The 14,858-nt window shown below is 38.4% G+C and overlaps 1 protein-coding gene and 1 long non-coding RNA gene across 3 annotated transcripts in view; one reads left to right on the forward strand and one right to left on the reverse strand.

Annotated features, from left to right (window-relative positions):
• Positions 1–14,858, forward strand: part of ADCY8 (adenylate cyclase 8) — a 387,812-nt gene that overhangs the window by 363,453 nt on the left and 9,501 nt on the right. For both annotated transcript variants that reach the window (XM_072603060.1, XM_072603059.1), the window contains one exon: positions 11,304–11,396. In XM_072603060.1, coding sequence (XP_072459161.1) covers positions 11,304–11,396 — 93 coding nt within the window. The remainder of the gene's footprint in view (positions 1–11,303; positions 11,397–14,858) is intronic.
• LOC140500492 (uncharacterized) lies at positions 9,368–10,556 on the reverse strand. The gene is made up of 2 exons (XR_011965760.1): positions 10,457–10,556; positions 9,368–9,748 (listed from the first exon to the last, which is right to left on the reverse strand). It is a non-coding gene; the product is annotated as an uncharacterized lncRNA (long non-coding RNA).

Consider the following 14,858-nt stretch of genomic DNA (forward strand, 5'->3'; position numbering starts at 1 on the left):
ATCTTCTATTGTAGGATTTTGCAAATGAATTAATGTCCTAGATAGGTTTTTTCATTGGCTACCATATTTTTGTCTTGGCAAAGAGAGCAAATGTTTGCTTGCAAATGTTATTTCCAGGCTCTTTTGATCTCATTGCTGTGATAGAGTTCTATTGATTAAACTACCATAAGAAATAATTATAGTCAGTGGTCGTGGGTGTTCTTTTGGTTATTTCTTATTTTTGGTGTTATCTTTTTTAATGGCTCAAATTAGAGTTCCTTTAATTCCATTTAATTCTTTGTTTCATTTTTTCTTCTATTTTGCTTTTGTTTTTGCTCTCTACTCTAAAGTGTTGATTATCTAAATGTACAGAAATATTTGATTTGGAAATGGCTCTCAGATCAGTAGCCAGTCATTCCCTGCATACTAAAATGTAATCAATTTCATTTCTTGTGCTACTTGTCATGCTCACTATACCCATTATCTCTTTCTTGAATTAAAATATTCATCATTTGCGGAAGTGAGACTTCTCCATAGTCTGAGTATTTGACTTTGCTCATTTTTGTCCTATTTTTATTCTAATCTAAGTGTCAATTTTTTTTTTTTACTTTCTTCCTCTATTCTTGTCTTTGAATTAAGGTCCCTAAGTATTAAAATATTTCCTGATTTGATTTGAGTAGAATTATCATGTTATTTATAGAATTTTTCCTACCTCTGAAATCTTCACAACTGATTTTGCACATCAGCTTCAACAACTTTCATAGTAACCTCTCATGGTGGTGCAAATGCTTGCTATGAGCATTCAGGAGGTGAACAAATTTCCCATGAAATTACATTCCTTGCTGCCTTAGGACACACAGTAAAATTAACCCTAACTCCTTCATTTGCCTGTCCAAGGAAAAACGGTGAGCCATCCTTCCATTTACCTGTAACTTCCTTTGGGAATCCATTTTTTTAATAGTAAGAATTTCAATATTACTATGATTCAGCTCTTCTAGTAGTATGAACTTTCACTGGTCACTGGAAAAAGATATTCTATTTAGAGTACTAAGACAAGTTACCATTTGTAGTCTAAAAATCATGAGGTTCTTAGCACTTTCTTTTTTCCACCCTTGTCCCCCTACTCTACTATATTCACCATAGAAACAAACTTTTGTTTTATTTTTGTGTGTATGTATTTATTGCCTTGAATAACAAATTTACTTCTAAAGTAATCAATGAATTGGTAGTCTATACTTAGCTAGTCTGACCCTCAGAAAGCAAGTAGTCTGTTGTAGGATCATATTAAATACATAACATTTAGGTGTTTGATAAATGTTTTTGAATAATTTTTAATGGAATTTCTCTTAGGATTTAGAGATGGAAGGGACATAAGTCATCTAGTCTAATTTCTTCACTTTTCAGATGAGAGATATTGACACCCAGAGAGGATAACTAACTACTAATTTGTCCAAGTTCATATGAAGGGGTGTCTTGGAGCCACATCTAAGTGGTGAACTGGGGTTGTTAAATTTTCAGAGTGAACAGTTACCCCTCACAAATCACAATCACTATAAATCAGGGTTGGATTCATTGTTTTCCTGATTGTCTCTAGACTTTAAAACGTGTTAATGATACAGATTAAACATAGTGTATGTGTGCATAGGTTTTTTTTTGGGGGGGGGGGTGTTGCAGGAGAACCTAGCTGTTAAATATTTACCAGCACACCCCTGTCCTGCTCTATCAACATTGCTTGTGGGTAGTAGAAGGTATAGGAAATTAAGTCATTCTCAGACTAGAGGTCTGGTAACTTGAGGCTAATAAGGATGATACTCATAACAATAACTGGAATTTCTATAGAGCTTTAAAGATTAGCCAGTGCTTAATTAACATCCATGATCTCATTGGAGCCTCACAATACCCCTGCTTCTAAGTATTTAAACCCAGGCCCTCTTATTCTCTATCTAGTATTCTTTCTATTAGACCAGACACTACTCATTTTCTGAGAATTTAAAAACAAGAGTCAAAACTTATGAATATTTTATGTGGATGAAAGAGATAGTGTCCAGGGAGGAAGACTGTATGAGGAGAAGAAGGTGATTCAAAGGTGGGGCTCATTTTGCAAATATGAGGTTGAATTCCTAGATTCAGTTACATACATGAGGCAGCACTGAGGAAGATCAGAAGACTTCCATTTTTGTGTTGACTCTGCCTCCACGTTGCTGTGTGATCTTGAGTAAGACATTTGTTTTCTGGATTCCCTTGTCTTCATGTGCCACATGAGGGCTTAGGACTTAAATGATCGCTGAGGCCTCTTCTAACTCTGTAACTCTAATCATCTTGAACAAAACCTCCTCTAGGACTCACTCTCCCCTTTAACATTACATTTCAAAGGGGAAAAAGAAAATGTTTTTTTAAAAGTGATTTCAAGAAGAGATGAAGGAAAAGGCAAAGTTGCAATTTCAAAGTAGTGTGGAGAGGTAACCATAAAAAGGAAAAAAAGAAGGAAAACTCTGCATTTTCCATTAAGATGCATGAAGAAAATGTACCAAGTGATGCTTTCCTCCAGGGATCGAACAGTAATGGAAAAAGCACCGAATTTGGAATCAGAAGACACAGGTTTCAGTTCCAGCTGGGACACTTGTTACCTGTGACCTGGAGTGAGTCAGCTGACTCATCTAGAAGCAGCTAAGTGATAAATAGAGCAGTGGACCTAAAATCAAGAAGGCCTGGGTTCAAATCCAGGTCTTGCTTACTGTGTGACTTTGGGCAAGCCCATTAATCCCTGTCTCTCTAAGTTTTCTCATCTACAAAATGGGGATAATAATAGCACCTAGTTGTCAAGATTGTTGGGAGGATAAAATGAGATGATATTTGTAAAGAACTTTGCAAAGCCTAAAATACTATATAATTGCTTGTTATGATTATTATATTGGAAACAGTTTCCTCAATTGTAAGAAAAAGATTAGAAAGTGTGGAGTACCTACTTCATGGGGTTGTTGTGAGAAAAGATTTCTGCAAACCTAAAGCAGTAAAGAAAATGTAATTGCCCAAAAGATATTCTTCATCTGTTTTTTAATACTTTGAATCTATGGATTAAAAAAAAAACACCTTCCCTAAAACATCTCCATGGATCTCATGATAAATTGAAGACACTCTGTCTTATTTTAGACCTTTCAGGATAAAGAGTCTTTTACTGTTGTGTGGGCAATCAATCAATAAGCATGTCGTAAATTTCTTCTCCATACCAGGTAGAACCCTAGGATCTGACAATACAAAACCAAGATGAAATGGTCTCTGTCCTTAAGGAACTTAATATTCTTTGAGAAGAAACATTTATATAAATAGGAATAAAAGAATGTATACAAGTTAGTATATGAAGAATATGTTTACAATAACTATAAAGTACTTTTGAGAGAGAGAGGTGGAGAGATCAGAAAAAGCTTCCTGTAAAAGGCAGTGTTTGAGCTCAATCTTGAAGGAAACAAGAGATTTTAACAAGCCAGAAACTGACACCAACCTAACACTAACCTAATTTCTTCTAATCATGGCGCCTAAAACCCCAGTATGACATATACTGCCCAAGACAATTCACATTTTCCTTCGTGTCATCCCCAGAGACCTGCTGGCTTCTTTATGACATTTAGGTTCAAGGATAAAGTTATTATGAAGAAGAAAGGTATAGGGGCAGCCTGCATGAGAACTTGCCCTGTGGCTTCTCTCTCTGCACATGAAAAGTGGAATTCTTTTCCCTGGAGGGGCTTCTAAGAATACAAAACTCAGCACAGTCAAAATTAATACAAGAGACAGCACGTCATGCCATTCGCTCTACTTTGTATTCTCAATTCTGACGGTAACTTTCTATAATTTTGAGCAAGTTCTCTGGAACTCAGTTTCTTATTTTATTAAATGGGAAGAAAGAGACAATATTATCTCCCAAGACCCTGCCAACACTATTATTCCATGACTTATTCTACAATTAAATATGTATGTATACATATATATTTCTATAAGTAACTCTAATATTGCATTAGATTCAGATATGTAAAGAAATCAAAGTTTTACTGGGACTGCCAGTTGCTGGATAAACTAGGTTGGAGGCAAGGATCAGGGATGGGGAACCTTCAGCTTTGAGGGCACATGCGGCCCTCTAGGTCCTCAGGTAAGGCCCTTTGACTGAATCCATACTTCACAGAATAAATCCCTTTAAGAAAAAGATTTGTTCTGTAAAATTTGGACTCAGCCAAAAGGCTGCACCTAAGGATCTAGAGGGTTACGTGTGTCCTGGAGAATATAAGTTCCCCACCCTTGGATGATCACTGTGTGAACTGTATTAGAAGGCATTCCTGTTCAAGTACAGCTTGAGCTAAATAGTCTCTGAAGTCCCTTCTAACTCTACAGTTCCATGATTTGACCCACCATACATAAAATTGCATGCAATAATGAGTTATATTACAATAAGGTTCTGTTCTATTAAGATTTCCTAAATGAAATGTGGTGCAATCATCCATAGAGCAAATGGAATGGGACTTTGGAGATAATTAGAAAAGAGGCGTGAAGATTAAATTCTTTCTAATCCTTTCCACATGGCCAATTCAACATGAGATAGCTTATCATTACTTTCCCATACTTAAGTTAGAGCTATGAATTTAGAACCTACAAGATTCAATTCAGCTTTTGAATTTTAAAAAATGTGTGGCCATTTTGGTAGCATGTAAATGTATTTTCCCTGTGTTATTTGAAGTGATTAGGTGATATTCAATCCAATAAAGCATTTATTGAAGTACCTGCTACATATTAGATTCTGTGTTGAGGCCAAGGATGCAAAAGACAAAAACAGAATCACAAAATCTCAGAGTTGTAAGAGACTTCAGAAGATATCTGGCCCCATCTATAGCTAAACAAATACTTCTTCTATAATATATTTGACAAGGAGCTATCCAACCTTTTCTTTAGAGCCTCAGTTAGGTGGAACACAAACCTCCTAAAAAGACCTATTCCATTTTTGAATGGTTCTAATTTTTCCCCCCACAGAAGACTCTGGTTTGGTGTAGGAAGGACCAGTGTTTTATCTAATAATGGCACTAGATGGTGCTACTTGAGATAAATAGTCAAAGCGCTATATCAGAGTAAGCCATCAATGATGCTGTAGATTCCAGATGAGTTCCAATATTGGATCACTAACTCCCTGCTGGATATTTTATACTGACTAACTTTTAGGCATCTCCAACTAAGTAATTCCAAAGCAGAACTCATTATCTTTCCCGAAAACCCACCCATTTTTCATTCCCTGTTTCTGTCAAGGTCACCATCACTATTCCAGTCACTTAGGTCAGGAACCTTGGAGTTAATCCTCAACTCCTCACTGCCCATCACTCCACAGATGTACTCAGTTGCTAAATCTTATCTATTCTCATCCACAGCATTTACTATTCCCCCCCACTTCTCTCTTCTAACAAAGCTACCATCCTATTTTAGGCCCTTATCACTTCCTATCTGGACTATTATAGTAAACTACTTCTTTGTCTCCCTTCCCCAAGCGTCTCCACTCTCCAATAATCCTTTGTAAATCTGCCAAAGTGATTTTAGTATCTATGCTATTGAAGCAAACCCCAAAGCAATTTTCCTAAAGCACAAGTCTGACCACATTCACTCATCTACTCAGTAAACTCCAGTGGCTCCCTTTTACATCTGTAATTAAATGCAGATCAAATATTCCTATGTTTTGCATTTACATCTTTCTACAACTTGGCTCCAACTTTCCTTTTTTACCTTATTTTACATTTTCTCATCTTCATGTACTCTAAGGTTCAGCTAAACTCACCTTATGCATGATACTACACCTTCAGCCTACGTGTCACTGCATAAGCTGTAGAATATGTTTGCTCTTTTCCTTTGCCTCTTAGGCTCTGTAGCTTCCTTCAACACTCAGCTCAAGGAATATCTTCCACATGAACCCTCCCCTTCCCCACCCCTTTTCCCCAAATATACTACTAATCTTTTGTTTATACTTAACTTATGTGCATATTACCTCCTCCAATAAGTTCTTTGAGGACAGGTCCTATGTTGTATCTGTCTTTGAATCCTCATTGCCTAAAAGAGTGCCTGGCACATGGGCCAGGGCCTGCCATCCAGTTCATTGGCTATGTATTCATGCTATGCCAGGGGGAGTAGTGGGATCAGGTGCATACTTTTCAAAAGGCCAGCATGAGGTTGAGTACACCCATTTCCCTCAGTCTCTCCATTTTTACTCCTCCTGGTACATGCATAGCATATCTGGCTACCACAGAATAGCTCATCCATCCATAGTATTCATGGCATTTTCTTGAAATAGGGAACCCATTCTAGTCACCTTTTAGCGTCAAGCAGAGGAACTGACCAGGGCCCACTTAGCAGTGTGGTTCAATGGAAAGAACACTAGATTTGAAGTCAGGAAACCTGATTTAAAACACCTTCTCTGTTATTTGCTACCTGTGTGACTTTGGGCAATCATTTGACCTATGGGCCTCCGCTTCCTTCTTTGTAAAATAAGGAGGATGGGCTAGATGACTTCTGAGATCCCCTTCCATCTCTAATCCCATGGTTCTGTGATTCATTGTCCAACTCTCACTACATAATGAAGGAATAGTTTCAACTAAGTTAATAGAAACTGCTAAAGGATATTTCAAAAGACTATGGTTTCTGAGGTATTTACAAGGATGAAGAAGTCAAGGAAATGCATAGGAAAGAGGAAATGTAAAGGAGGTCCTTGTTGTCTTACAGCATTCTGTTACCGCTGACACTGAGGCTAATTCAGACTATTAACTCACTAGAGCGGGCCTGTGTCTTAAGGCTCAAATCAGTTAACAGACATGAAGCACTTTGTAAACTCCAAAATCTTATATAAAATTGTTGTATCTGCTGCAGTTATTGTTATTAAGATCTCATTGATGGGGGCAGGATTGGGGGGCGGCAGGCATATTAAACCATGGATTTGTTAAGCTTGTAATCCATTAAAACCCCAGGATACTCACTTATTAGATGAACTACCATCTAGCCATGATTCCTATATTTTGTATTTAAGTGGAAATTGTTTTTAGCCCAAGTGTAAAACTTTATGTTTATCACTTTTGAATATCACCTTACTCGATTCTAACATGTCAAAATCTAACTACATCTTGGATCCAATCTTATGTGGAAGATGATGTCCAGTGGATTGCCCCTTAGTGCTGCATAGCATTGTTATAAATTCTCATTGGTGGCATACTTACCAAGTTTGTAAATGACAAGAAGGTTGAGGGGGTAGTTGATACCAAAGCAACACATTCACACACACACACCAGCACCAGCAGCAGCAAGGTGGTACAGCAGATAGAGTATTGGACCTAAAGTCAGTAAGACTTCAGTTCAAATCCAGACTCAGACACTTTTCAGCTTGGTAAGTCATTTAACCCTTTTTGCCTCAGTTTCCTCATCTGTAAAAGAGGGATAGCAATAGTACTTCATCCACAGGTTCTTGTGAGGATAAAATTGGATAATATTTGTAAAGCCCTTAGTAACTCCTTGTGGTTGCCATTATTATTACTGGCATTCTCTAATCCTTTGGTGCCTTTTCTCTACAGTGATTCAGAGGTCACTGTCAGTGGCCACTCAAGTATATCTGCCAGTTATCTCAGTACCTCAGAATTATTCTTAGTTAGGCCTGATGACTCAGACTCATTAAGAGCAGTTGGATCCAGTCTTCTCTCTGTGTCCCTTCTAAATCCAAAGATCATTCTCTTTGACACAGAAAACAGAAGCTTCGATTTAAAAGTAAAATGATACAAAATAGTCTCTGCCCTCAAGAAACTTATGGTCTATATGAGTTAGGGTGGGATTAAGAAATAGATAAAATGCTCAGTAAAATGTGTTGTTTAAAGAAGAATTCTAGACAACTTGGCCTTCACCTGCCTGCACAACCTTACTTCCAATACTTGGTATGCCCCAGGAACATCTGAGGAGGGAGAGAGCACACTTCCACTGAGACTTCAAGAATGGCTCCAGAGGAAGCAGTCTTAAAGCTAGATCTTGAAAGAAGAGAAGGTTTTTAACAGGCAGAGCTGTGAAAGGAGTGTGTTCTGGGCATTCAAGGGTGTGGAGGTGTAAATTTGGGACAAGATAGAATGAGATCAGAGAAAAGTCAGTTGTTCATTTTTACTAGAATTTAGAGCGTGTGACAGGTATTGTGAAATAAGGCTACCTAGGCAGGGTGAGGACTGAGTGTGGAGGGCTTTGAACGTCAAGTTTTTATAAATATATATAGTATATACATATAATATGCATACACATATATTTGCATCAGTAAATACACATGTAAATGATAGTAATAATTGTTATTCAGGCATGTCCAACTCTTCATAACCCAATTTGGGGTTTTCTTGGCAAAGATACTAGAGTGGTTTGCATTTCCTTCTCCAGCTCATTTTATAGATAAGAAAATTGAAGCAAACAGGGTTAAATGAGTTTCCCAGGATTACATAGCTAGTAAGTGTCTGAGGCCAGACTTGAACTCAGGAAGATGGGGCTTCCTGATTCCAGGCCTGCTACTCTATCCACTGTGCCATCTAGCTACCCAGTTATAATAATAGTATTAGCTAACATTTATATAGTATCTATAATGTGCCCAGAATTATACTAAATACTTTACAAATATTCTCCCAACAACCCTAAGAGGTAGGTGCCATTATTATCCCTAATTTAAAGATGAGGAAACTGAGGCAGAGTTCAAATGACTTGCCCAGGATCACACAGGTTAAGTACCTGAGGTCAGATTTTAACTCAGGTCTTCCTGACTACAGGCCCAGTATTTAGCTACTGTGCTATGTAGCTGCCCCATGCGTATGTGTATTTACATAAGTATGTGTATATACAGGACTTGCTGAGCCCTTTTCAGGACTGCTCATCCACCTTTGGGGTCCATCCACCTCTACCCAGCTTTCACCTGTGGAAGCTGCAGCATACACAGTATCAATACAGTGGTAAAAACCATCTAGGCAGACAGGCTAAACCAGGTTGAGAATAACTGACAGGCCTCAGACCCATCAGTGAGGTAGAGATATCTACCCCAGGCATGTGAAGACTTCTCCTGGTAGAATGAGTAAATGAAAGCAATTTGTTCCTTGAGCCATGAAGGCAGCTGAAGCAGGAGCTGTGGGGTGCTTAGAGCTTGATCAGACATTGAAGACAACCAGGTCATCCACTGCATCCCAGGCTACTCCCAGGTGTCTGGACTTTTGTCCTGCCACTAGACTTGTTGACTCTGGAAGAGAATAAGAATGATGCCTTTGTACAACTTTGCTTCATTTAAATCCAATTCACACACAAGTCAAGACGTCATCTCATGATGTCAATTGTCTTCTTTAAAATAAAGGACAAACAACACACATACAGGTCACTGCCTCAAGGAAGGTATATTTTAATGGGAGAGTCAACATCTAAATGATGAGTAATATACAAACTCTAGACTGTGTAAATGAAAGGCATTAGCAGCTGAGGGAGCCTGGGAAGGGCACTTGAGCTGAAGCTTGAAGAAAGCTGGGAAACCAGAAGGCAGAGATGAGGAGGCAGAGCATTTCCAGCATGAGGTATATTGGCTCCTCATCAGTGTCCAGACACTGAGACAGGGATGGAATGTCTTACTCAGGGAACTGCAACCACTGCACTCCAGTGTGGCTGCACTAAAGGTGTTAAGTGAGTCAGTTCTGTGCGTTAGAAAGTTTCTTGCCGGCTCCATGGTAGATGTGGTAGACAGCAAAGGAAACGGGAGGGAAACCTGTTAAGAAGATATATTAATAGCCCAGATCAGAGATAATGAGGGCTTGAAAGACTCATGATAGCCAGAAACATAAGGAAGGAAAAGAGGTCACAAATATTTGAGGATCAAAATATCCAGAATTTGCCTACTTATTAGATATGTGGGGTGAAGGAGAGGGAAGAGCTAGATATGGCTGCAGTTTTCCAGCCTGAGTGGTTGAGAAAACAGTGATACCTCCAGGAGAAATTGTGAAATTTGAAAGAGGGCTATATTTTGAGGGGATATGATTTCAGTTTGGGATACATGGAATAAAGCATTTATTAAACACTTACTATGTGCAAACACTATGCTTTGTGTTGAAGATACAAATAGAAAAGCAACACAGGTCCAATACTTAAGAAGCTCACATTCTAACAAGGGAGAAACACTTATGGAAGCAGCAAGGTGGTGCGGTGGAGCTCTGGGCTGAAGGCAAGAAGATACGACTCTAAGTCCAGGCTCAGATACTTACTAGGTTGGTGACCCTGGGCAAGTCACTTAACCTCTTTTGCCTGAGTTCCTCATCTATAAAATGGGGATAACAGTAGCACCTACCTCCCAAGGTTGCTATGATGATCCAACGAGATTATAATTATAAAATATTAAGCACAGTACGTACCTGGCAAATTGTAAGCACTATATCAATGTTAACTCTTCCTGAGTTCAAGTCCAACCTCAGATACTTACTAGCTTTGTGATCCCGGGTGAGTCACTCCATCCTGTTTGCCTCAGTTTCCTCATCTGTCAAATGAGTTGGAGAAGGAAATGGCAAACCACTCCAGTATCTCTGCCAAGAAAATCCCAAATGAGGTCATGAAGAGTTGGACATGACCAAAACAACTGAATAACATCATTATTATCAGTTTCACTTACAAATCAGATGGAAGGATCCTGGAGTCTTTGGAATACAGAAGGAAAATAGATGTTAGTGCTTCTTTTAATGTCATTTATACTGACAAAAATCATATCTGTTTCTGAGATTGAAGCATTTGATAGCCCCAAAACCTTTGGTGACAAGAAGTTTCTTTTCTGGGTCTTCAGTAGCTGTGTCTGTAGCATCAGCAGGAGCAGTTGCCAGGCTGCATCTCCGCAGAAGAAAGTCCTTACACAAGATGATGCTTGGCGGGGAGGGGGGGGGGCACTAGGCTGGAAGTTTGCTAGCTATTTCCAAGGTTCTTGGGTTCAAGGTCCTCAACTGTCTCCATCACAGTCTGAGAGGAAATGATCAAGGTGGTAGTAGAATCAAAGTGGTTAGATTTACTGGGCATATACCACCTCCTATCTCTCCATCAGGTCAGCTTAGCTTAAACAGCAAGGCATCCTAGTGCTAAGCAGAGTGGTAATTATCCTAGTGGTAGGCAGAACATTCCCTTTGTGAGACGCAACTATATTTTTTAAAAGTTCACTATCATGTGGACTCAACGATGTCCAGAAATGACTCCTGTTTGCTCATTCTCTTTCATTTTCAGGGTAGACAATATTTGTTGGGAGCACAGAATCAGAAACTAATGTCACTGTCTTTGATTACTTCTAGTTACTTGGTGAAGACCGATTTCAAGATATTGAAAAAATTAAGACAATTGGCAGCACTTACATGGCGGTATCAGGCTTATCACCTGAGAAACAGGTAAAGAACTATTTTCTTCTTTATTTACCTTAATTTTTAGTAAGCTAGTTAACATCTACTCCAAGAAATAAGGTCCAAGAACCCCTCAATTATTAGCCAGAATAGATTCAATTATAAATACCATGAAAACAGGGGCAGAGTCATATCTTTCAATCTGCTCAACACCTCACACTATGCTCTGCATACATGGGTAATTCATAAATGTTTGTTGAATGAGTCAGGGGGCAGTCATTGGGGGAGGGAAACATGAAGATTTTGGACAGTCATAAGATCTGAATTTGGTTTTTTACCAAACATTGAACAATATCCCTTCTTCATTAAAATCTTCTCTAAAAACATGTAACTGTACTTCATATATTAATAATTCACATTCTGGGGACATTCCTTAAAATTTCCTTGCTAATTCAGAATTCTCTAAGACATTATAATCATCATTGTGAACATCAATTATCTTTGTCCATCACTAGAAACATGAAAGAAGAAATTGGAATCAGAAGGTAATGAGCCCTATGTCCCTTCAAAGTTATTTTGTCAGTTTTTCTTTTGTAATTAGATCTCTTAAACAATCATGTTTCTTTGTGATTACTTTTTTTCTCCTTAAAGTATATATGATAATTATAGATAATTAAGAACTTTAATCCCAATTGCCATGTGATAATAGAAATAATAGCCTTTGTGACCATGTCCAAATCATTTAACTTCTCAACACCCCCAGGTAACTATCTAAAGCTATGCAATTACAAACAAATTACCTATTTGCATCAATGGGATAAGCTTCCACAGTGGGAGTTCCATACACCGTTAAAATTATAAGTTTTAACTTAAAAAAAAAAATCTCAGAGTAGTAAAGACTTGTGTTCAAGTCCCACATACTAGCAATGTAACTGGGGGGGGAGCAGGGCGTGTACGAGAACTTTCAGTGTGCCAGTCAGGTCTTTAATACTCTAAGCTAAAGAGTAACTGCATTGTTAAGAGAGAGGGAGTTCCTTGCTGGGTAATAATAATAAGTATTATAAACTTAGCATCACAGGATTTAGAGCTAGAAGGAACCTTAAAGATCTTATAATTCCAGTCCCACTCATTGAGGAAGCCAGATCAGAGAGGTAAAATTACTTGCCCCAATACACACAGATAATAAATAGCAGCCCCAGAATTTAAACCCAGACTTTGTGACTCCGGCTCCAGTATTCTTTCCATTACACTCCTACTACTTCCTTATACAGAGAGCAGTGAGATTCTCTAGTGCTGCTTGACTAACCTAACAAAGATTCTAAGAATCCACAGACATGAGTTTAAATTGGCTTCTGTCTGAGTGTAGTTGCTCTTTGCAAATAAGCTTCCTAAGAGATAGAGGAAGAACTTCAATAAAGCCTTGAAAGACAAAGAGCAGAACACTTTATAATGAGCAAAACATTTTACAGACTTCTCACCTCTGATCTCCACAATAACCTTGTAAAGGAGGCAGTGCAGATATTGTTGTCTGGTCATCTTAGTTGGGTCCAACTCTTCGTGACTCCACTTGGGGTTTTCTTGGCAGAGATACTGGAGTGGTTTGCTATTTCCTTCTCCAGCTCATTTTACAGATGCGGAACTTGAGGTAAACAGGGTAAAGTGACTTGCCCAGATTCACATCACTAATATCTGAGGCTGGATTTGAACTCAGGTTTTCCTGATTCCAAGCTCAGTACTCTACCCACTTCACCACCTAGTAGCCCCAGTACAAGTCTTAGTAGTCAATTAACAAGCATTGATTTGCTAAAGCACTTTATATGTGCTGGGGATAGAAAAACAAAAATCCCCTCAAGGAGCACACATTTGGGAGCAGAGGGAGAGACACTATATAATATACATATATATGTACTGTGCATATAATCATTTGTATGCATGTGAATATATATGTATATATATATAAAACCTGTGCATATATATGTATATATATATATACATATATGTATACATATTTATACCCATCCAAAGAGAATAAATAAAAGGTAGCTAGGGAGAGAGAAGGCACTCTAATATACCCATTGGACAGATGGGGAAGAAAAAAAATACATTAGGCTAAAAATATTTTTCACTTGTCTCAGAAGACAAAGCTAAGAAGAAGAAATTATAATGAATAACTCAATAACACTATGGTAACATGAGGGAAAATTATGAGGAGAAATTATCACCAAAATTGCAAAAACAGTATTTCAGATCAGTGTATAAAAGAAAACTGTGACTCAGTTGAATTGAGTATATATTATCAGGACAATCTTAATTTATTAAGTTAAACTTCTTAGAATGCCAATAAATACGCTAGAAGGAAAGACCTTCAAATCAGAAATATTTTTCCTCTTCTTTCTTCCTCTTTTGAAAACTCTCCTTTCTTGTCAAATCATCTCTGTCCTTTCTCACTCTTCACACCCTATTCTCATCTCTGGTTTTCTATCATTTTTCTTGTCTCTTTCCCAATCCCACCCAGGCAATGATCAAAAGTTATCAAGCCAGATGGCCCAATGACATGTCTGGCTCTGTCCATTCCTGCCTTGCCTTCCACAGTTTTTAGCATTTATTTCGAAGGCCTCCTTTCTGATATTCTATCCCCATGACTACCCCATAACAACCTTTGGTCTGGAAAACATAATCTACTGCTTGAGAGGACTGGAGAACATGTTATGTGTCAACTAGATTGAACTGGCCCTCTAACATGTGGGTGACTGGAGCCAAGCAGAGCAAGCTAGAGACAGGAGAGTAAGGAATAAACAGAACTTTAATTTCCAAGTGAGGGAAATGGCTTGCAAGTGAGATACATGTACCGGGGCCCTGCCTCTACTGGGGGCACCCAAGGCAGTGTGGAGAGATCTCAATACAAATACCAATGGCTGTAGCCCTGACAATGAGGGGTAACAGCAACAATGAGAAGGGCTTGATTCATAGCAAGACTTCATGACTAGAACATGGGTACTTGTCTGGGCTCAGAGAGATGCTGGTCAAAGAAATACAAAAATTATGAATTTGCCAGAGAGTGAGAACATCCAGAAGGTCAGCACGAAGGATTATTGTTATGCTAAGCTCAGGGCACAGCTTCTTTGCTGGACTTTAACTCTGAAAAACAGGACATCTCCTAATATCTTGACAAATGCAAGAGTCAGTTAACCAAAAACCCGGAATGTTTATCCTGATGATGCAAAGATGAGGGAGGAGAAATGAGAGACAGGTAGAAGATAGATAACTTTAAGTATCTGAAAATCTGTCTAGTGGACGAGGGACTAAACTTGATCCAGTGGCCCTGAAGGTCATTAAACCTCTCTGAGATCCAAGCTTTAGAAGCAATGGGTTTATGTTACATGAGTCTATGAAATGTGCTCTCGAGTGATTTGTCCTTTTGCCAATCATCTTCCCAGACAGAAATACGGACATGAGGAATTAAAATGATTCAAATACTGATTCGTATAGCTCTAATAATGATTCCTATAC

The sequence above is a fragment of the Notamacropus eugenii genome, chromosome 4 (assembly GCF_028372415.1).
Source record: "Notamacropus eugenii isolate mMacEug1 chromosome 4, mMacEug1.pri_v2, whole genome shotgun sequence".
NCBI lineage: Eukaryota > Metazoa > Chordata > Mammalia > Diprotodontia > Macropodidae > Notamacropus > Notamacropus eugenii.